The 24,902-nt window shown below is 41.9% G+C and overlaps 1 protein-coding gene across 3 annotated transcripts in view; it reads right to left on the bottom strand.

Annotated features, from left to right (window-relative positions):
- LOC122812312 (E3 ubiquitin-protein ligase Rnf220-like) overlaps window positions 1-24,902 on the bottom strand; it is a 673,416-nt gene that overhangs the window by 34,418 nt on the left and 614,096 nt on the right. For all 3 annotated transcript variants that reach the window (XM_044084714.1, XM_044084713.1, XR_006366388.1), the window contains one exon: window positions 16,559-16,633. In XM_044084714.1, the coding sequence (XP_043940649.1) occupies window positions 16,559-16,633 (75 nt within the window). The remainder of the gene's footprint in view (window positions 1-16,558; window positions 16,634-24,902) is intronic.

The following is a 24,902-nucleotide window of genomic DNA, read 5'->3' on the forward strand; positions in this document are numbered from 1 at the left end:
GGGAAAATTGAAGAGCAGGCATTGACACCACTCAGAAGCTTACAAACAGTCCTGGATACAGCAAATCTGTATCTGGACTAGACTAGTTACAGGAAAGGTGGGAAACAAGTGCAAATGTGGGCTTTTAAACCAGAAAGTTGAAAAATATGGAAAAACTGCCCACACAGTCAATATCTACAATTTCTGGGCTAGAAACCACTCCTCTTGTGGTTGATAGGCTAACTAGTGTTTACACTCCCACTGATAAGCTAGAAGGCTTCCCTCCAACACAGAAAGGCTTGGGGGTTCAGAAGGTTACAAACAGTCCTGGATACAGCAAATCTGTACCTGGACTACACTACTTACAGGACAGGCAGGAGACAAGTGCAAATGCAGGCTTTTAAACCAGAAAGTAGAAAGATATGGAAAAACTGCCCAAACGGCCAATAAACTACAACTTCTGGGCTAGAAACCACTCCTGTTTTGGTAGATAGGCTACCTAGTGCTTACCACTCCCACTGATAAGCTAGAAGGCTTCCTTCCAACACAGAAAGGCTTGGGAGGCTCAGAAGCTTACAAACAGTCCTGGATACAGCAAATCTGTACCTGGACTAGACTAGTTACAGGAAAGGTGGGAAACAAGTGCAAATGCGGGCTTTTAAACCAGAAAGTTGAAAGAGATGAAAAACGCTGCCCAAATGGCCAATAAACTACAATTTCAGGGCCAGAAACCACACCTCTTGTGGTAGATAGGCTACCTAGTGTTTACCACTCCCATTGATGAGCTAGAAGGCTTTCCTCCAACACAGAAAGGCTTGGGGGGCTCAGAAGCTTACAAACAGTCCTAGATACAGCAAATCTGTATCTGGACTAGACTAGTTACAGGAAAGGGAGGAAACAAGCTTTGAATTTTTTTTTCGTTTTAAAGAAAAGCACCTAAAACAGCACTAAAAACAATTCAAGTACAGTGCAAGCTAACACACTTGAGTGTGTAGCCATATCAAAGCAAATACAGTTTAAATAAATGCAGTTTATTCAAACTGAATTCTGAACTGAATTTGGTTATTCATAGGTTCATAGGTAAGTACCAGGCTATCTGCCCATGTTTATAAGCCTAGCTAGAATTTGCTGGCTTTTGCCACCCCCTTAGATTAGTTCCCTGTGCCTCTGTCCAGCATAACCATTAGTTCCCTGTACCACTGTTATTGTTTTATTATTCAACTCAGAACAGTTAAAAAGTACCAAAATATATACTTATCAGCTGAAAAGTACACTCAGTCAGAGCAAAAGGAGATTTCAGCAAAGTTTATTTTTGAAGGGCTGGTAGACCTTTTGGTGAGGGAACAAGCCCTGAGAACTTTGGATGAGGACATGAGAATCTGGTTGGCAGATAGGGAATGCAGGACCGCAGATGAGTTGGGGAAAAAGGAAGACCTACACCTAGCAAGCAGGGCATCACTGCACAGGAAAGGGATACCCAGTGCTGCACATGGGTCTAAGGAAACCCATGGTGGGCAGCCTACACCACCCCAACTGAGTCCACCAGAAGCAGGGGAAGCCACTAGTCCATGTATACAGCCAGGACCAAGGTTTAAATGTTTTAAATGCAACCATGTAGCATACAGATGCTCATGGAGGCAAGGGGGGGGGGGACAAAAGGTGGGAGAACCAGTAAGTGGAAATGACAGAATGCCAGTAGTAAGTTGTCTGGAGACAGCAAGGGTACCAGACTACTACAAGAGGTTGCATCCTATCTTAGTAGATGGGAAACAGGCCACTGCCAAGAGAGACACATCCTCTGACCTAACCCATTATGACGCCTGCAATAGTTAGAGAGAAGTACTACTTGCTTGGGCAGTCTACTCCAGTCAAAGCTTTAGGAGGGACCCCATTCCAAATACCTTTCGCTAGGGTTCACCTTTTCTGAGAGGGTAGAAAAGGAAGCAAGAAAGTGTGTTTGAGGCTATCCCTGCAGATGTCTTAATAGGGAATGATTCTGATAACGGGACACCTTGTGTGCATGCAGTGACTTGCAGTCAGACTTGGAAACAAACATGTGAGTCTGGTAGCCGGGGGGGGGGGGGCAGAGAGACAGCACACTTGAAGTCCAGGACTGGTGTGATGGTTACTTCAGAGAGGGAGATACCCTCTAGCAGTGAGACTGAAGGTGAGCCATAGCTGCTGGTGGCTACTGATATTCCCTTGGACAGAGTGACTGCAAGGGTAGAGGTGAGTTGCAGTATCCGGGCTGACAGTGAGGCACCGCTCTCAGAGGATATCAGTCTTCCTGTGGAAGGGGATCTGGGAAGGGTTACAAAGAGAGAGTTGAGACTGTCTCAGCTCTCAGACCCTATATTACAAGGACTGAGGGAGATAGCTAGTGAGGCACCTGATTCTCATAGAAAGGGGGAATCTGTATACTGGGACGAAGGGTTACTGTATAGAGAGTGGACCCCTGAGGGAGGGCTAGAGGGTGAGAGAATACAGCAGTTGGTAGTGCCCAGAGTCTATCATCTGGCACTTCTATCCATAGCCAATGACATTCTCTTTGCAGGTCATATGCTCAGGTAAGAGCCGCCCTCTCCAAAGCAAAAAACACAGCATCAATGGGACCAGACGGTGTCCCAGGCTGCGTCCTTCATGAACTCCAAGAAGAGCGAAACCCAAACATAAAACTACTGTTCAATCTCAGCCTTACTACAGGATATGTGCCCAAAGAGTGGCGTACAGCAACAGTGGTCCCTCTCCATAAAGGTGGTGCCTCAACGGATCCTGGAAACTATCGCCCCATAAGCCTGACTAGCTTGGTCTGCAAAGCTATGGAAAGGATCATCATGGACCTCATAAATAAAGATATTGGGGACCTACAGACACTGGATCCTACCCAGTTCAGCTTTGTTAAGGGCAGATCCTGCCTCTTAAACCTGGTTTATTTCTTTGAAACAGTCACCAAGGCCATTGACGAGGCGAAGGTGGCCCACACAGCCTACCTGGACCTCGAAAAAGCCTTTGATACAATACCCCACTTGGGCATTATAGATAAGATCACCAGCTTAAATATAAACCCCTATGTCACTAGATGGATTGCAAACTGGCTCAAGGACAGAACCCACATGGTTAGAATTGCTGGAGCCATGTCATACTCCAAACCAGTTACAAGTGGTGTCCCACAAGGCTCAGTCCTGGGACCTCTCTTGTTCGGTATATATTTCTCGGAGGTACAGGCCAACACGGAAGGACTGTGGCTGACCAAGTTCGCAGATGACTGCAAACTGGGCGCCATAATCGACTCTCCAGCCGACACAAGCATCCTCCAAAAGGGCCTCATAGAAGCAGACAACTGGTGCCAGAGCCATGGCCTCAAGCTAAATGCCAAAAAGTGTATAGTCATCTCCTTTGGCAAAAACAAAGTGCCCACAAATTACCACATAGGTGGTAATCCATTAAGTACAGAAGAAGTAATTAGGGACCTGGGGACCCAAGTTGATAGCAATCTCTCATTTGACAACCACGTAGCCAAAGTGGTTAGAAAAAGATTTTATATATCCCACCTAATCATGAAGGGATTCACATCTAGATCAGGGGAGTTCATCGTGCCTCTTTACTCATCCCTCATCAGGCCCATAATTGAGTACAATGCCCCTTTTGGGATGTACCTTACCAGACACCTGCAGCAACTGGAAAGACCCCAAAAGTACCTCATCAAGAGGATCAAAGGGCTCAAACAGATGCCATATGCTGCCCGGTTAAAGAAACTCCAGCTCTACTCAGTGGCATACCGCCTGTTCAGAGGCGATCTGTGCCTGACGTATAAAGCCATGTCCAACCCAGAATTAATGGACATGCTGCACCTCAGAAAATCCAAATCCCATCGAGCTACGTGCTCGAGAGACTTGAACCTCAGCACTGAAATAAATAGGACATGCTGGAGGGACAGATTCATAACCCAGAGGCTCCCTCCACTCTGGAATAAAATCCCAGTCCAGGTTAGGCAGAGTCCCTCATTGACTCTCTTCAAGAGGAATCTTGATGAGTGGATGGGAGATCGTAGGTTTACCCCGGGTATCACTTGTGTGTCACTGTTATACAGAGGCACAGTATACTAACCTCGAAAAAGGGCATAGCAAAATAAATTTAAAATGGGTGGCGAAAGCCAAACACATTCTGGCTAGGCTTATAAATGCCCTAGGGCAGATAGCCTAGTATGAACCTATGAACTTATGAACCTATATGGGTATAAAGCATACAAAGAGACTTATTATGCAGAACTTTTATTGGCCTGGGATTTCCAGAGATGTAACAGGGTACCTGTGAGCAGTGCCAAAAAGTAGGCAAGGCAGGAGACAAGGTCAAAGCTCCTTTGATGCCTTTGCCTGTGATTGAACAGCCATTTCAGAAGGTAGCTATGGAGAGTGAGGAACCTCTGAGTACCGCAAGTTCCACAGGGAAAAAGTATATCCTAGTGGTCATAGATTATGATACCAGATACCCTGAGGCGGTGGCTCTGTCCTACACTGAGGTAGAAAAGGCGGGAAATGCTTTGTTAGAGATTTTCAGCAGGGTAGGTTTCCCAAAATAAATACTGACTGACAGAGGTATCAGTTTCATGTCAGACCTGCTGGCCTGTCTGTGGAAGAACTGTGGGGGTGAAGCACCTAAAGACCACCCCTACCATCCCCAGAAAAATGGTCTGGTTGAGAGGTTAAATTCTATACTAAAGACCATGCTACGGGCATTTGCAGACCAGTTTAAGAGGGAGTGGGACATATATTTGCCCCATCTGATGTTTGTTTACAGGGAGGTGCCCCAGGAATCCACAGGTTTTTAACCCTTTGAGTTACTGCATGGGCATAGAGTGAGGGGATCTCTAGATTTGATTTGTGATGAGTGTGAGGGTGAGTGTGAATCCCACAAGCAGTCTGCTGTGGCATATGTCCTAAACCTTAGGACAAGGCTCAGGGAACAAATGGGCTTGGCCCAACAGCAGAAAAAGGTCTGGTATCACAGGAATGCTCAAGCTAGAGAGTGTGCTGTAGTGCAGCAGGTAATAGTTCTCATTCCTGTCAGACACAACAAGCGCAGACAACTTGGGAGGGACCCTTCAAGGTGGTAAGGAAGGCCAGTGATGTTAACTACATGGTAGAACTGCTAGACAAGAGGCAGGGGTACAAACTGAACCGTGTTAACATGATGAAGCCTTAGCATGATAGGGAGGCCCTGGTGCTAAGTATTTGCAGTACAAGGCAGGAGGAGTCTGAGGGGGATCTATGGCTACAGGGAGCCAGTCAGCAAAATCCCAAATTACTATGCAGGAGCCTAGGGTTGCAGGCATGTAATAGGACAGTACAGTACTGTACTGTACTGTACTGGGGTTAGCAATGCCAAGGCAGCTGGAATCTTAAGAGAGGGAATGGGGTTTGGTATTAACAGGCAGGATCATCCCTCTCAAGTAACATTTCTCAAGGGTCACTTGAAAAACTAGTTTGAGTCTTTTAGGGGGGCAGAAATGTCGTAAAAGGAGATACTGCCAACCCAGCTATCTGGAATTTTGTAAATAATTATATGTCCTTTGTGAATATTAACATGATGTATATAGAAGTGTAACAAAATGAGATACAGCCAGCCCAGCTATCTGGAATTTTGCAAATAATTCTTATGTCATTTGTGAAAATCAACATGATTCATATGCTTGTTCATAGGTTCATAGCTTCATAGGTTCACAGATTAGTACTAAGCTAACTGTCCTTTTGGGCCATTTGAAGCCTAGCAAGTTACCCCATGTGAGAATCAAACCCTGCACCTTGTGCCTTTAAGGTAAGCACCTTAACCATTATGTCATCATACCACCCCTTCACAACCCTTGTGTTGCAAATGTATTAGAACTACATGTCATACAAGATGGTTTGTACAGACATGTGCTGAAGAGGTACTTTACAAAGTGCTGTTTAAAAAGGGATCCACAGCATGCCCTGCTGGAAGGGAGCAGAAAGGTACATACACTATTGTAACTGATTGAATGTATATATTTTAATAGTGCAAACTGGAACACAAGAGGATAACTTCAGAAATATAGCTGAAATTAAATTACTTTATGACAACAAGGATACACAATGTATAAAACTAAGGAACTTTCTGCATTGTCATTCAAGGGTTTTATTGTTTTATGACTTCTAGCAAGTACCAAGAGTTGAGTAAAAGCCCTGGTGTATGTATTTTCAGGCTCCCTATTACACTGTCTCTAATGCCGCAGGTTGTCAAATGTGTCTTTGTCGAACTGAAAAGAACAAAAAGGCAAAATAGCGAAGCGGCTTTTCACCAAATTCTTTCCCTGGAAAATAATTTTTTGGCCACTTTCTCTACTTTGCCTTTTCGGCATTGTAGTGCGATGTCAGAGTTGTTATATTTAAGTAGAGGGGTGTGGGGGGCACAACCCCCCCCCACATCGGGGGGTGTGGGGTGTGAAGATTATGTAATGTTTTACAGTTTTTTTTTCTGGATTGTTGTTCTGAGGTTTCGATGTTGTAAACTTTCGCTTACATGGGGTCGATTATGTGTTGTTCACTCTTCTGAGCATGCAATATCATAATATAGACCCTATTTTCACAGGTAGCATATGCTACCAGCTGCAACAATGGTTGTTTTTCACCCAGGATAGAGTTAGATGACTCAAAATTATGTCATTTTGCAAGGTATCCCAGCAGTAATATTTCAGATATAATTTGGGAAGTCTCTTAGTGAGAGATGGTATTCTGTAGCTGCCTTTGACCTGGCAACATCAAGGGCACCACATCTGCCTTGCTTGTTCTGAAGTAAGTGTACGAGGGTACGGTATAATTCTTTTAGATATAGTCAGGAATATAGCAAAACTTGGCTTAGATATTTTTCTTTATTTATTTGAGACTGTCCTGCAACATTGTTTTAAATATTTCCTGTAGCTGTTTTTTAAAGAATGTTTTAACCTTTGAGAGTACTTATATTTATTTGGTGATACGGTGGCTGCTCCTGGAAGCCTTACTGCATTGGCCAAACACTAGCATTTGTATTAGTATTAATTTTTTGCACTCTGATATCACTGTACAAATAAATTTAGAATTGTCTTGCTCTTTTATCATTTATTATTAAATATGTTTAAACATTTCATTGTGGCCGATCTGTGTGAGACATATTTATGTTCTAAGATTATTTGCATATTTATTTGGTGACACTGTGTAGCCCACTCCTAATAGCCTTGCTCTTGGTCAAACTACCATTTGCATTGATAGTAACATTATGCAGTAAGATCAGGAACCTCTTGTTAAGGGCCTTAAAGTAGCTGATAAAGAGGTGACTGGTGACAGTAATAACTACCTTATAGTCTGGGCAGAAGGTGGCATAGCTAGTAAACCTGTGTCAACCTTTCCCAGGTGTGTGTGTGTGTGTGTGTGTGTGTGTGTGTGTGTGTGTGTGTGTGTGTGTGTGTGTGTGTGTGTGTGTGCGTGCGTGCGTGCGTGTGTGTGTTGTGTGTGTGTGTGTGTGTATGCGTGTGTGCGTGTGTGTGTGTGTGTGTGTGTGTGTGTGTGTGTGTGTGTGTGTGTGTGTGCGTGCGTGTGTGTGTGTGTGTGTGTGTGTGTGTGTGTGTGTGTGTGTGTGTGAGCTACTTGGGCAGGGATATAAAGCACTGGTTGGACAGAGAGGGTGCTAAAGGTCTTGACTTGGCAACTCAGCTGAGATCTCAGCTCTATAGCTTGCCCATGGGGAGTCTTATTGGGGATCTGGAAAAAGCGGGAGAAACCAGCCCTGGACTGACTATAGTCTCTGTATGCTCTTAAGGGAAATTGCACTTGATGCAGGGAGCTGCATCTGGAAATAATTTGTGTGTACCTGTCATTGTCCCAATGTACATCCCAACTGGTACTAGTGGTAACGATTGAGGCTCCTTGATTACTGGGACAGTGGTGGGGCGTCACACCAGCATTCAGAAATGTTGGTATTAGAAATGAATGCCATTAATGCACTTCCAATTGATTGGTACCTCACAATTATACCCCCTAACACTTTGCACCTAGGGCAGCTGCCCCTTTCTTCCACATTAGCAATGATTTTTTTTAATAACACCTTTATTGAATTATCACTTGTGACACAGGCAAACTTAATTTATATACAAGAAAATGAACTATATTTAGTTGTTCATAGTTATAAATTGTACACCACATATATTCATCTATACAATATAATCAATCCAACATTACCTAAATTTCTCAATTCTGCCTTCCCTTAAACCTCACTCCTCCTCCAAAACATTGCTGTGCATGCATTGTTCCCACAATTTCCATTTATTTCTACGTCATTTGCTTCCACTCTTTTCTAAGGATCCCACTTCCACTTCTTTTATATCTTTTTTTACAATATTCACTATTTCAAATATAGGTTGGTTTAGACTGTGACTTCCATTTATACTAACTGCTTTTTTTCAGCCACCTGAATTAAACTTAATAAGGCGTTACTATGTCTGGGCAATTCATATTCTCTATCCCAACTCATAAAATGATTTCCTCAGTTGCATCAAGTTGCTCACCCAGTATTTCTGACAGAGTACTCTGTAGGGATTTTTTAAAGTCTGTCAGCTTATTACACTCCCAAAATATATGCTCCCAGTTATATCTTTCTTCCCCATCACACATCTAACATTTGCCATCTGCCTGAGGAGAAATTCTTCGGCATCTGCTTGGGGTATAAAAATACTTATGCAAATATTTCCAAACAAAAATCCTAAACATTTTAGACTTTGTTGCATATTTGGGAGCTATATGTATGGCCTCCCATTGTTTGCTTGTGAACTGACTATTCAGCCTCACTTCTCAGTCGTTTCTAACCTCCTCTGATTGATTCCTATAGTTATCATGCAGTATTTTATATGCTCTACTAATTATGCAAGTTTTAAGAGTGGCTTCTTTTCTAAAGTCAACTAAAAACTCTACCAGAGCAGGTCTCTTACTTAGGATCCTCCTATCCCTTTCTCTTTGTCTATTTTCTGTTATCAATCCCTTACAAGGAAGGCAGTCTCTAGCCTGTAGTCCAAATATCTTCTTGCCATCTTCCCATTCTGTTACTTTACCCCTCTAACTATTTGTTACGAATGCCTTGGCTCTTTTGCCAGTTTCCTCCATTGAATTTTAGGCCCCACTTGCCTATTCTCTGTACCGCTAAATGCAGTTATCCATATCGGCACCGTCTCCGTTCTCCATTCTCGTGTTGGTTTAGCTCTTAGAATACCTTTTGCTACTTTATGAATACAATATTCTGTACGGCTGTTATTCTTCACCTTAAGGATCTGCACCCCAAATCCCATTTCTGTACGGCTGTTATTCTTCACCTTAAGGATCTGCACCCCAAAATCCCATTTCTGTACGGCTGTTATTCTTCACCTTAAGGATCTGCACCCCAAATCCCATTTCTGTACGGCTGTTATTCGTCACCTTAAGGATCTGCACCCCAAATCCCATTTCTGTACGGCTGTTATTCGTCACCTTAAGGATCTGCACCCCAAATCCCATTTCTGTACGGCTGTTATTCGTCACCTTAAGGATCTGCACCCCAAATCCCATTTCTGTACGGCTGTTATTCGTCACCTTAAGGATCTGCACCCCAAATCCCATTCTCTCTCTATTTCTTGAATTCCTCCCCTGCTTCAGAATCACACCTTTTCACTTTGAATTGTATCTTTCACCCCGCTCATGTTTTTGACGCTCTATTTCTAAAGATCAGTTATTGATTCCTGTGCTCACTGCTTAATTACTTTGTATTGTTAGCAGTGGGTACTTCACTATCCAGGTCATTGGCAAGCCCATTACTCAAACAGAGGAATTTCTCTAGATTATGGAGGGTTTCTGGTTAGATCTGCTTACTAATGTTGTGTCCCATTTTAGAGGACATGGTTTGGACTTGATCCTCCAATTCCTAGTGCTGATTATGGACCTCTAGATGGAGACTGCGTCCTGACTGAACCTCTGCTTGATTCACTATGAAACTGAGTATGAATGTGTATAAATTTAATGAGACTGGGTCATTTAGAAGGAGTATTTTTTATAACAAAAGTTAGTCCATTCGCAGCCATTACAGCAGTACTGTGATATATTATAATAAACAACCCCCCCAAATTATGTTTTTGTCTAGTTTTAGAAAGAACATTGCACATCTTGGAAACTGCATGCCCTAGACATTTAGTGTCCAGTTGCTGTTGTTCAACCAGACTTGAACCTCTATATGGCAACAAGAACTTCCTTTTGAGTGCTTTTTATTTAGATAGTTACAGAAATTTTATACTAATTTGTATAATTAATAATATAAATAACACTGATTATCTCTCTAGATATACAACTCACATAAACATATCAGTCATTATTCCACACCCTGAGTAGAGTCCTACCATCTGACTCAAAGTAAAAATATGTTTGTACTTTGTTTCACTTTGTACAATCAGTTTTTAAACTATTTTCTGAGTTGGATATCACAAATTCCTTCTGGAAATTGGAGGAGTTATTCTGTTAGGTAAGTAAATTTTATGTTAATTAGCTGTCCAGATCTTTGGCCAGATGTACTTACTTTTCAAGAGCTATTGTCCAGATTCCTGATATTGGTAGGCTGAGAGGTGTGTGTCCCTTCTAATCTTCCTTTGCAGAATAATGCCTTCACTTTTACCTGAAAAGTCTTGAATACCCATTTCATGCCTCCATCTTTTCTGGTCTCATATAATAAGACATTTATAAACTGTAATCTTTGGTTATATCACTCGCCTTCCATCCTATGTGCCCTTCTGACAGATTTTCTTTGAACTTCTCCCAACAGCCCGGTACCCACCTCCTTATATGACCTTCAGAACTACTACATGCAGTCCTTAAGTTAGGGTCTGTCTAGAGGACGGTATGATGGAACTATTACTTCTTTGCTTCTGGAGTTTGTACCCTTGAAGATATACCCCAGCAGTCTGCGGGCTGCTTTGCCCACCTTTTCACTCTACTCAAGGTGTTCCAGTTCAGGTTTAATCAACACTCCCAGATCCTTTTTTTTTTCTGTTCTGTTCTATTTTTTTTTGGTTCAGGTCCAAGTAAAATACTTTGCATTTGCTGTACTGAATTGCAAGTCCTACATTTCAGCCCATTTAGCCGGCATTTCAAATTCTTCTCCAGATCCCTCTGCTCTCCTGCACTACAACATCTGATTTTGTAATAATGAAGAAGATGCTGATCCTGTTTTCCCTCATAAATATCTCAGACAAACATGTATAAAAGTAGTGGACCCAATACAGACCTCTGCACTAGTCCTTTAGTCATTTTCCTAATTTCTGAATCTGTCTGTTTCATCATAACCTGGCATACCCTACCATCCAACATACAGCTGTCCAGTTCATCAGTCCTGGTCCTACACCCCTAATTCCTAAAGTTTTATTTATCTCAATACTCTGCAGAACTGGGTCAGAGGCTTTGCTGAAGTTCAGGTAGGCCCTATCCTCAAGCAATCCCTTGTTACAGCAGGCCATATCTACAGGTATTCCGTTGTTATATGTAGGCCATATCTACAGGTGCCCCCTTGTTATAAGCAGGCCATATCTATAGGTAATTCCTTATTACAGGTAAGCCATATCTACAGGTGCTCCCTTGTTACAGGTAGGCCATATCTACAGGTAATCCCTTGTCACAGGTAGGGCATATCTACTGGTGCTTCCTTGTTAAGTTATCCTGTAAGCTAATCAGAAAACTGGATGAGGCTTGACTGACAGCTGGTTCTGGACTTGAACCCATGTTGGATGTTGTCCAGAAGACAGTTGTCCTCTAGAAAAGCAACCAGACTTTCCTCTAGCTTCTTTCCATCCCTTTCCTTCCTACTCCTGCTCAACAGGCCTGTAATTTCCTGGATTGCTATCTCCCCATATACATTATCATTTGATAGCCTCCTTCTCCAATAATTTTCTTGTAGTAGGGGCTATCTCAAAGTTTTCATCTTCAACTGTATCAGCACTGATTAATCCCAAACAGACAAGTTATTCCAGAATGTCTCTTACTGAACTAATTATAAACAAGTACCCTGTTTCTTAAGGGCATGGAGTTGAGATCAGGTGGCGTCATCCTATGATAACTGCTGATGTACCTTCTCGTGTTATGTCACCTTGAAGAATGCCCCCCCCCCCCCACACACACACACACAGCGTTATTCTGCAAACCTTGTACTGCACCAGGCTATAATTACTGGACATTTTTTCCAGCTTTCTTCACAAAGACAAATAATCAGAAGTCCTTTACACTAAGCAGAGTTTTACAATTCATAATATTTTCTTTTTTGACCATTTTCTACAGTATGCATTATCCACGTTTTTTTCTTAAAATCAGAACTACCTGTAGCATTTTATTCATCTACAATCTCTTAGAGGATATCTGTGTTTCTGCAAGGAACCTTTAATGGTAAACCTCTTTTTGCAGGATCTTTATGTGTGGTTAAGTCTGACCACAAATCAGTCATCATTATCTGTCAGGCCTCGTGGTACCATTCCACCCAAAATAGACAATCTTTAGGGACTTCTATAAGGCAAACCCACTTCGAGTTGTAGAAGATCCATGTAAAACTCACAACAATGGATCCAAATGAGAGGGCTGCTGCATCTGCATTTGATTATTAGCAGCACCCAAACAGCTCCATAGAAAATTCAGTATGTGTCACCCTAAGTCAGTATGTATCACCCCTAAATATAGCTGTCATTTCTGGAATAAACCTCTCTGCTGGAGCTCTTATGTTGATAAACGATACAACAAAATAAGGGAAACAATGAAAAGGTGTAAGTAACCCCCATCTTCCTACCTCAAAACTGCCATCAGGTATGCCAGAAAGGAACTTAAAATATTATTAAAAATGTAAAACAGAATATCAGCTTAAGGTTGCTGTAGATTTCAAAAGGAACTACACATCTTTTTTCAGTTATTTCAGAAAAGTAAGGAATAATGTGCAACATTGGACTCTTAGAGTAAGAATTCTTGAGAAAGGCAAAAATATTTGGGGGGGGTCAAAGGCCCAAAATCAGGGACACTTTCTAAATATTGCTCCTGCAAACTTAGAAATTTGATAGAATAATAGGTTTTGCATTAGCATGCATTTTCTGAAGGGCATAAAGTCTGAAACTCAAATAACTTAGTAGTCACTTCAATTCTTAGTGATCTGCCAGAAAACCACACATTTTATGAGGAACAGACCAAAAATATGGGGCAAAATCTGGACATTCCATGAAATTCTATCCAGTTGGGAGGTATGGTGTTTGCAGATGACCATGCAGCACTGACATAGCAGTCACCTGGGACAAAGTCAAGGTAATGATGTCAGTGTAAAGCACCTTAAAAATGTGTTCTCAGTGTAGCTGGCCTTCTGCATGGGTGTAAACACCTTAAAAAGGTGTTCTCCGTGTAGCTGGCCTTCTCCATGGGTGTAAACACCTTAAAAAGGAGTTCTAAGTGTAGCTGGCCTTCTGCATGGGTGTAAACACCTTAAAAAGGTGTTCTCAGTGTAGCTGGCCTTCTGCATGGGTGTAAACACCTTAAAAAGGTGTTCTCAGTGTAGCTGGCCTTCCGCATGGGTGTAAACATCTTAAAATGTGTTCTCAGTGTAGCTGGCCTTCTGCATGGGTGTAAACATCTTAAAAATGAGTTCTAAGTGTAGCTGGCCTTCTGCATGGGTGTAAACACCTTAAAAAGGTATTCTCAGTGTAGCTGGCCTTCTTAATGGGTGTAAACACCTTAAAAAGGTGTTCTCAGTATAGCTGGCCTTCTGCATGGGTGTAAACACCCTAAAAAGGTGTTCTCAGTGTAGCTGGCCTTCCGCATGGGTGTAAACACCTTAAAAAGGTGTTCTCAGTGTAGCTGGCCTTCTGCATGGGTGTAAACACCTTAAAAAGGTGTTCTCAGTATAGCTGGCCTTCTTAATGGGTGTAAACACCTTAAAATGTGTTCTCAGTGTAGCTGGCCTTTGCATGGGTCCCTATCAGTTGATCAAGTCCTTAGAAACTTGAACTCCATATTGTCGAGACCATATGATTGAATCTTTGAAAACTTGAAGCTTTTGAGTGGAGGTTATGGTACAGCGAGGATCTGGAAATGTACCATTTTCCTCACTGCAGTGCGATCTCGGTATTGGTATATATAATTAGCAGGTGATGTGGGTGATGAGTTTCTGAAAACTCAATCATCTGACATAGACCCTTTTGCATTTACTGTAGATCTTACAAGTTATGAATTTGGATGAACTTACTTGAATATTTGTAGTGTAGTAGGCCTTAAGAAGGTGTTGTCTGGGCAGCACAGCTCTTACTCAGGTATTGTCCATGTCGAATGTCACACTTGTGTACTGCAGACCTTCACAGGGTGCTATCACTGTGGAGCAGATGTCACTTAGATAATATTATTGTAGCTGACTTTACTCAGGAACTGTCAGTGTAGAAGGGCTTACTCAGGTGCTATCAGTGTTCCTTGTGTGACTCGTGTACTGTCAGTACTCCAGGAATTAACCAGGTGTGATCATATTACCAGGCCTTATGTGTGCTGCCAGTGCTCCAGGCCTTCCTCAGGTGCTAACAGTATAGCAGGCCTTAGTTATGCCATTGGTGATCTAGGCCTTAGATAGTCACTATGAGTGTAGCAGGCCTTACTCGTACTCAAGTACTGTTAATGTTTTGAGACTTATCAGGTGTTGTAGAAGTTACTCAGGTGCTGTTAGTATAGCTGACCCTATTCTGGGTGCTATAGCTGTAGTTTACTCAGGTGTTACAGGCCTTACTTTATCAGTACATCAGACCTCACTCATGGCATTACATATGTCCTCTCAGTGTTCCAGGCCTTTCTCATACTTAGGGACTGTCAGTGTTCAGGGACTTATCACGTGTTGTAGAGTTTACTCAGGTGCTGTTAGTATAGCTGACCCTTTTCTGGTGCTATCACTCTAGTTTACTCAGATGTTACAGGCCTTATTTTATTAGCACATCAGACCTCACTCGATGCATTACATACGTACTCTCAGTGTTTGTCAGCATTCCAGGCCTTTTCAGGTGTTGTAGGGTTTATTAAGGTGCTGCAGGCTTCATGTTATTAGTACAGCAGGCCTCACTCATGGTGTTACATGTGTACTCTAAGTGTTCCAGTCCTTACAGGAGCTTCAATTGTAGCAGGCCTTAATCAGCTGCTGTTTAAAGTCCCTTGCAAGTAACCTGAGCTCACAAAGGGTGTCCGTTACCAAGAAATGGAGCAGCAAATGTCTGCCAAGTTGGCCAAGAGCCATTCTAGTTGCTGTACAAGAACCAGAGTCAGTACCACCAATGTTTTATTGAAACACAGTGACAGTTGCAAACATTTATTTACATTTTTTATTATTGAAAAGGTGGCCCAATATGATGAGATGGTGGTTTTTGGCAGACCCATGTACTGAACGGGGAGCTTTTTTGGCAAATTCTATTGTAGGCTGATAGGAAAACAGGAATTAATGATAATTTATCCGTCAATTGTGTTTTATGCAAGAAACATGATGTTATTTGATTGATGTTTTTAATCATGTGATGCATTTGATGACAATATTTAAGTAGTCATGTTGATTGTGAAGTTATAATGTTTGAGATGAAAGCACTACATTTATTAAAATCAATTTAAACTTCTTGCAAGTTCTCACAGTGTTTTCTTGTTCTTATTAGTTAGCGCATAAGCAGAGAATCTAAAAGCTTGGACTCTGATCCCATGAAGGTCAAAGATGAGCCGTAACTGATGCACACCAGTATGCAAGTAATATTGAACACTGAGATCATGTTCATAACAGTACATGAGAAGGAATTTACCCAAGAGGGGGATATTACAGATTTACAAAACAAAAGTGTGCCAAGCAAATTGTATAATAGTCAGTAACAGCGGGAGAACACTTCCAAATGAACTGGTCACGTGACTGGCAATGCTACACAGTAATAGGTAGTTACTATGTATGTGGTCAAAGAGACCACTGAGGAGCCTAGCCCAGTTTTCCAGTTGTCTCTGAGCATAATCTGGTTAAGTTGATCAGAGTCACGAAGTAGAGAGATGACTGCTGAGGGAATCAAACTCTGAACCATAGGAAGCAACTCATAAACTTAATCCTCTGCAGGAATTTCCATATTAAACTGTGCACTGACAGGATATCAAAACCGAGTCCCAGGTCCTGGAATTTGAGGCCAATCTGTTACCCACAGAGACAGCGTGTGGATATATTATTACTAATATATTTTTTAAATCTTTTGGAATACTTTCTCAGGGTATTACTTCGCATTACTTACTTACACTGCCACAGTAACAGATAAGTGAAATTGCAAGGCTTTTAGTAGCTGATTTTATATCTACTTTAGTCTTTTTACATTCATTCCTATGTTACTATTACTGTTTGAATACAGAATGATTTTTGTTTCTTTTGGAACCTGACCCTCACCACACTATAATCTGATTTAGACATTTTTTGCTTTTTGACAACATTTTTCTAACTTCAGAGGCTCAGAGTGTATTAACAGAGAAATATACAATTATCCAAAATTTCAGCAAGTTGTTCATGAACATACCAGAGACCGTAACCAGCAGCGTTCACAGTGAATGTGCCAACAATGGATTGATGTCAGAGGCACAGAATAAGCACCCTGGGAAAAAAAATGGAGCAAAGGTTAGTGTCTGGACAAGTAACAAAAACCTTGTAAAATATAGCTAAGTGTTACACCCATCCAGATAATGGCATTCATTAAACCAAAGCACAATTCCTAAACATTTCAGACAGCTATGGACATGAAGAAAGGCCACTGCAAGTTATAGGAATGGAAAGGAAATAATCCCTCATTCACCAACTAGAACCACAGGTGGAAAGAATACAACGCAGGCATGCCAGAGGTCAGAGGAAAGGTGTTGGCAGTAGCATGCATTTCATTCTGTCCCAAGTGCAGCATTAAACTGGTTCAGCTTTTAATAAGAATTAATCAATTTAGTCAGAGCAGCAAACATTAAATAAAGACCTTGAAACAACAAATGGTCTTTATTAAGACCTTGCATTAAAAATGAAATTCATTGTCCTTGTGGTCAAACACAACCTAAATAAAGACTCTGTCTTAAAAATGGAATACATTGCTGTTGAAACATTGCAGCCAGCATTATATTTTGTGTTAATAATTCCAAAGATGGCTATAGTTAAGAGGCCAGTGACTGTAAATTGTAATCCAATCACATCAGTCCCCCTGCTAGACAGGGGTCCAGGGAAGTAAATATTGTGGGAAGAAATATCCAGGGAATTGTTATGGCTAGGCTTGTATAGGCCCTAGGACCGATAGCCTAGTACCAACCTATAAACCTATTATGTCTCAAAGAATCTGACATATGTGGCCTGATGCTACATGTTTGCAGCCTGATGTAATATGTTTGCAGAATGTTTCTGTGACTCCACTTATATCTAGCAAATATATGATCTATGAACAGATTGGTGCTTGAAATGAAGTAGGCAGATCACAACTATAAATGCCCTTGCTCTGGGTACTACCAAGGCACTGACCAAGACATGCCCTCATTTCCAGCACCTCAATAAATAGAAATGATACTTTGCATTGCTTAATGTTTCTTCAGGCTTATGCCCTCCTGGGCACACTGTTGAGTGCAAAGACTGATTGCTGACAGTTTCAACAATATTACAGAATCTACTATCTGTACTTTGATCACCAGGTGGCAGTAATGAGTTACTAAGCAACCGTTAAGACCCTGTCCATCCGACTACCATTCCATATTCAGTCAAGGTAGCTTCACAGTCCTGCCATTCAAAACAAAATTGTATAAATCAGTTTAAAATAATGAAAGGTAAGATGACCACTGATGAAAACCTGTGGTTCTTGTAGCAGATGTTGCTATAGTTCAGTTGCAGGTGAATAATGACTGTAATCAGTATCTGACTTGTGATCTGTCTTGCGTTCTCTGCTTCCTTTACTAAACTACGCAGTCCACTGACTATCAAGTGGCAGTTTGTGCTGATTGTGACATTTACTGATGTGAATGTCACTCAGTGAATAAATGGGCTCCCTTCAACTGTTATTGGGTATGTGTAAATTCCCCTTTTGATAAGGTACAGCATCCTCAAAATAGTTATATTAAGTAATAATGTACAAGGAGTGAAGCCCCCTGTATGGGCAGTGCAGAGATGGTTTTGCCCCATGTAAGACCAGAATTCAAACTTGTCTAAATTTATTTTTTTCAGTAGAATTCAAACTTTTGTGGTTGACATTGCCAAGACAAATCCCTAAATGCATACTGGAAACATAGCATCAATTCTTGCATGCATCTGTAACTATTTTATACTTTATAGCTAAATGTTTGAAGATGATGATTGAAGATGATGATGGATCCTATAATCGCATATGTTACATTAATGATTGTTAGTTCTTATATGTCATTCCTGTTATTTTGCTAAACAATCCATAGCCTACTTGTAAACATAACTTGCACATATAGCACATTTTACATATGATAAAAACTATGCAAATGAAGATAGTTCCATGGTTAAGGTAGCTGTCTCACATCTTCAGGGTTTTGGGTTAGGTGCTGATTTGAACCCAGTGCTTGTGTAGTATTTGTATTTTGTCCTTCCTTATTACCATTGCGGTATTCTTTATATTTGGGATATCCCATCGAGAATAGTCTAACGTACAACCAGCATAGCAAAACCTTTACACCTTCCTGGCATCATACATCAGACATATGTTCTACACGCAAGGTGTAAGGTACATACGCGACATACGGACACCTAATCCTCAGAACCTATTTGCTGCTAGTCTAAATGCTGCGTCTGAATTTGGTCTGTACACTGTTCACTGAGCTGGTTCTTCTATTGAGTCTTCTAAAGATAAGTGCCCCATTGGGATTGATAAGTGCCCCATTGGGATTGATAAGTGCCCCACTGGGATTGATAAGTGCCCCATTGGGATTAATAAGTGTCCCATTGGGATTGATAAGTGCCCCATTGGGGCTCCTTCCTTTTTTTTTCTTCCTTGTAGTTTGTTTTCAAGTCATCCAGGAAGTGGAAATGTAATTGTAGGGGGCAGATTTTCCATAAAAACAGACATGGAAAGTGCCTTTTTTGTTTAGGTGCTATGCACAACCATTCTGAGTGTGATATCTGTCAGGTGTTTGTCCCTAATAAATTCCACAGAAATTTGTCTACCTTTTTATTTATCTGGACAACCAACATCTGAAGTTATTGACTGAGGGAGGGTACCATGCTCAGAACTGCCTATTCCAAAGTTCATCTGCCTGTTAAGAAAAAAGCTAAAAAAAATTATGTATTGAATTTGCTGCTGTCCAGCCTCTACCAGATGTCTCCCTCGGGTCAGATGAAGAGCCTGAGGAATGTCTGGTGCTGATGCCAGTTCCTCCTGCCACAACCCAGTTGGAGGCCAAAACAGAACTGCCTATCTGTATGCCCACTGAGGTTGTGCATACATCTGGTACAGACACTGAAGAGGAACCACAGCTGATTATATCTGAAGGGCCAACAGGGATTCCCCAAATTTTAGACAAAGCCAAACATGTGGCTACTGTAGATACAGATCCTGACAAAGAGTGTCAGGACTTTACTCAAGGGCTGTTTAATGCCCTCATGCCCCTGAGACCTCCACAAGGATTTTATGTCCCTGCTGCTGCTGCTCCCTGGTCATCCATGTCATCTCAGAGACCTAGGGATTCTGACTCTTCTAATGAGGAGTTGGACTCTGGTAAAGAATCCTTAACATATTCCTCACAAATGCACTCTCCTTTGGCATTTGGGTCTGATGAAGGGGATTCCATGTCCCCTGACTCTGCCTTTGAGGAATTATCCTTTGGAGATGTGGTGGCCCGTATGATGAAACACTTTAAGTGGGGTTGTTCTTAAGTATTCGAGGTTCAAAAGAGGTATAACAAACTCTTACAAATAGACTCACCCATACCTTCTGCAGTCCCTCCAGTCTAAGCTGCCCTGTTGGACACCTTTACAACAGCTTCTCGGGCTCCTGATGCTCAACTTCCATCCCCTAAGAAGCCAGACAGATTCTATAAAATAAATGAGGATCAGAAATACTTGTATAAAAGCCCATCATCTGGTCCTGCTGTTGATTCATTGTCCACAGAGACGCCATCCAAACTGCTTGCCTCTTGCAAGCGTCGTCCATCTTGAAAGGATTGTCATGTCATACAGAGATATGGGAAATGTGTCTACTTCTGCTGCCTTGGCTTTTAGGGCCATTAATTATTGACTCACATGACTAGATATGCTGTAGCTCTTCTCTCCCAGTGGGGGGTGGGGGTGGGGGGGTTGACCCAGATGCCTGATTCAGACAGTAAGACTTCTGGTCTTTCTATTCTGAGTTCTGCCTGTCTGATAGCTCACCATTTCATTAAAAGCATGTATAATGCAAATGATGCTGCCTCTAGGGCAGCTGCATCTGGTTCTGCCATGATGAGATATTCTTGGTTGTGACATCAGGCTTTGCCCGAGGACATTAAGGGCAAACTTTTAGATTTTCCCTTAGAGAACAAGAATCTTTTTGGCACTGCTGCTGCAGAATTGTCTAACACCCTGCAGGACAGGGTTATGCAGGATCTTGAGTAAATGTTTGTTTCTTCTGTACTTAACTCTAGAGGAATTATCCTTCAAAATCTTCTTTTGTCTGCAGGCAGCCTAGACAACTTGCTAGAAGTAAGAGGGCTTCTAAGTGGATTTTCCCAGATAAACTGACTCAAAGTTCTAGAGGACAAAACCCTTCTTTTTCTGATAAATCTGATTCTGTCTGACATCCAGCCTTTTCTCCCCCACAGCCATATTAATCTGTCCCTCAGACTAACCCCTTTCTTCCCTGTCTGGTAACAGATTACCAGACACCTGGGTTCTCTACATCATTTTATAGCTTGGAAGGCCCGTCCCCCATTTTCTGCTCTCCCTCAGCCTCCTTCTTACCAGCTTCCTCATTTTCCTCTGGTCTTATGGGATCTGGTAGAACAAAGAACCATACAACCTGTTCTCTTGTCTCAACAGGGAACAGGCTTTTATTCAGAATGGTGCTGGTTCCACAGAAGGAGAGGCTGTGGAGGCCCAATCTGGACCTGTCCTATCTCAACACCTTTCTCAAGGTTCCTTTTTCAGGATGTTGTCTCTTCAGACTCTTTTCCTTCTTTTGCTTCCGCAGGCTTTTCTGTTTACCCAGGATTTGAAGGACATTTACTTCCATACTCTATTCATTTTCTCTTAAGGAAATGTTTTACATTTCTCTGTTTCTTCCTTTAATTATCGGTTTTCTACTTTGCCTTTTGGTCTTTCTACAGCTGCAAGGATATTTACCAAATGTCTGGCCCCTGTGGTAACTTTCTGCAGATTTCAGTGAATCCAAGTATTCCCTTATCTGGACAACCTTCTGATTCAAACAGCCTGCTTCAGAATCTGTACTTCACTATGCATTTCCTGCACAGTGTGGGATACACTTTCAATCTCAAAAAGTCCATGCTGACTCCCTCTCATGACCAAGTTGTTTTAAAATGCAGGATTCAGGCCATTCCAGTGTTGGCTTGTCTCCCTCATTCCAAGGTCCTCTCTTTCACTACTTATTTCCAGTCTCCTTTTTGCCCTTCCAGTTCTTCCTGGAAGTGAATTTCTCCAAGCCCTGGGGTTATGGCATCCACCATTCCCCTGGCTCTCTTTGCTAAATTCCAGATGAGAAAATTTCAATGGTATCTCAAGATTGTTTGGCTTCAGCACTGCCAACTGCACTGATGGATTCAGCAGAGCTCCCTAAATCGAGATCTGCCTTTTCAAGTTTCTCTCCCTGCTCAGAAGCTGTATATGGATGCTTTTGATTGAGGTTGGGAAACTTCCAATAACAACCAGAAAGTTCAGGGTCTTTAATCACATCTACAGATGTGAGACCACATCAATATCAAAGAAATGAAGGCTGTAGTCCTAATTGTTCAGGCCTTTCTCTCCTGTTGGGTGTTCCATGTCCTGTAAAGGTTTTTATAGACCATACCATAGTCATGTGATAAATAAACAAAAAGGATGACACAGTCTTACCTTCTTTGCAGGCTGGCTCTTCAAGCTTGGAATTTTGCAACCCACCATCACATGGTTCTTCAGCCAGTGTACATCCCTTCAGAGCTCAATCTAGTGGCAGTTTCTCTGAGTAGGTCCTGGACATATTCTCATGAATGGATGCTTCACAGATATGTGTTTTTTGGACATTGTCCATTAGTGAAGTACTCTTCAAGTAAATATTTTTACCTCCCCTCTGAACAGACAACTTCCTCAGTTCTGTTCCAGAGTTCCAAGTCCACTGGCTTAGAAAGTGGATGTCGTGACTTTTTCTTGGAATGGGATCTTCTTGTCTGCCGCTCCCCCTGTTCCTCTACTTCCCAGGGTCATGCACAAGATCATGTGGGACACATACAAAATCTTGCTGGTGACTCCCTTTTGGCTCAGACAGTACAGGTTCCCCCTTCTCTTTCAGATGGCCAGGGGCAATCATCACAAGTTACCTCACTGGATGGATCTTCTTATACAAGACAAAGGATATCTCATTCAGCCTCACTTGTTCACACTTTAACTGACACTTTGGTTGATAGGGGTTTGATTCCTTTCAGGCACTGATTTTCTGAGGACATAGTCTGGTGTTGCAAGAGGCCAGAAAGATCACTACTAGAAACTCCTATGTGACTAAATGGAGGTTTTCTGTTTAGTGTCTCAAGCATGACCAGGAACCTTTTCTCTCTGGAGGTCCCCATGGTTTGTTCTTATTTGTGTGAATTGCTCAGTACTGGTTTGGCATGTTCTTCTGTTAAAGTTCATTTGCCAGCCATTTCTGCCTGTCTGCCTTTGAGTCCACTTTTAGCATCTAGTTTTGAAAGCAAATAATTCTTAACAAGCACCCTTCGTATCAGGCCCCCAAAAAGTCTAGTCCTCCTTCTTGAGATCTCAGTTTTGCACTTGAAATACTGTCGCAGATGCCTTTTGAAACTGCCTTTTCTTCTTCCCTGCAAGATTTTACTTGGAATACTGAATTGTTGGTAGGTTTTTCTTCTACCAAGAAAGTTTCTGAACTTCAAACCCTCACAGGGGTTGCTCCCTTTACATTTTTTCACAAGAGTAGTGCCTCTTCGCACTAATCCTTCCTTTATGCTTAAGGTGGTTAAGGATTTGTCCTTGAATTAGTCTATTCATCTTCTTCCTTTTTTCCTCCTCCACAGTCTGCTAGTGAGAAGGGATGACGCCACGGATTTACATACCACAGTCTGCTAGTGAGAAGGGATGACACTACGGATTTACATACCACAGTCTGCTAGTGAGAAGGGATGACACCACAGATTTACATACCACAGTCTGCTGGTGAGAAGGGATGACACCACGGATTTACATACCACAGTCTGCTAGTGAGAAGAGATGACACTACAGATTTACATACCACAGTCTGCTAGTGAGAAGGGATGACACCACGGATTTACATACCACAGTCTGCTGGTGAGAAGGTATGGCACCATGGATTTACATACCACAGTCTGTTAGTGAGAAGGGATGACACCACGGATTTATATACCACAGTCTGCTAGTGAGAAGGGATGACACTACGGATTTACATACCACAGTCTGCTAGTGAGAAGAGATGACACCACGGATTTACATACCACAGTCTGCTGGTGAGAAGGTATGGCACCATGGATTTACATACCACAGTCTGCTAGTGAGAAGGGATGACACCACGGATTTACATACCACAGTCTGCTAGTGAGAAGGGATGATACTACGGATTTACATACCACAGTCTGCTAGTGAGAAGGGATGACGCCATGGATTTACATACCACAGTCTGCTAGTGGGAAGGGATGACACCACGGATTTACATACCACAGTCTGCTAGTGAGAAGGTATAACACCATGGATTTACATACCACAGTCTGCTAGTGAGAAGGGATGACACCATGGATTTACATAGACAGCTCAGATAGTACTCGAATAAGACAAAAGGCATCAGAAAATCTGAGCAACGTTTTGTTTCCATTCTTGCCTGGAAAATGGCTTTGGCAGTGTCTATCTCCTCCAGGATCTCTAAGGCCATTGCTTTGTTAATTCTTTTCATGGCAAGCAGTTAGCCTCTTCTGTTTGTGCTCCTTCTACCAGGGCATTGGCCTCTTCTGGTGCTTTTTTCAAGGGTCTGGATACTAGATCCAATTTAGAAGCTGCTACTTGGTCTTCTGTCCACACTTTTACCAAGCATTATAAGTTGGATGTCATTTCCAGGGCCAGAGAAGGGTTTGCCAGGGCTATCCTTCATAGGTTTATGGAGGGCTCTTCTCGGACTTCCTCCTCCCATACTCTCCAGTACCTTTTATTCTCTCCCACGTGTAAATAATACTATGCAACTGTGATAAGAAAGGACACAGTACATTTGTGCAAGCTTTTACCATAACAGTAGATGTCCTACTTGTCACAGTTCGAGCATCTCTTACATCCTTATCGCCTTCAGTTTCCCTTCCTGGATGGGCATGTTAATTGTTTCTTTGTGGTTGTTCTGGTTCTCCTGGGACACATTAGTTCTGAGGATTAAACATCTGTGCATCATGTATGTACCTTATACTGGATCTACTTCACAAGGCCGAAATAACCGAAGATGAATTTGCTGACATGAAAAGAGCAAAACTTTAATTTACTGAATGGTAAATTTTTACTAGGGTAAGTAAACACTTGCCCAACAGTTAAAGTAAAAACACAAAGAAACAAACACACTCTCCTAGTGTCCAAATGAGCCTCACTGGTAAAAGTATCCAACAAAAAGTAGCCTAGGACTCAACCATCTCTGATAATTCAACGAAGACAGCAAACATAAAGCAACAAACAACAAAGCTTTTGAGTTAAAACCAACT

The sequence above is a fragment of the Protopterus annectens genome, chromosome 9.part0, assembly GCF_019279795.1.
Source record: "Protopterus annectens isolate FY-2018-M chromosome 9.part0, PAN1.0, whole genome shotgun sequence".
NCBI lineage: Eukaryota > Metazoa > Chordata > Ceratodontiformes > Protopteridae > Protopterus > Protopterus annectens.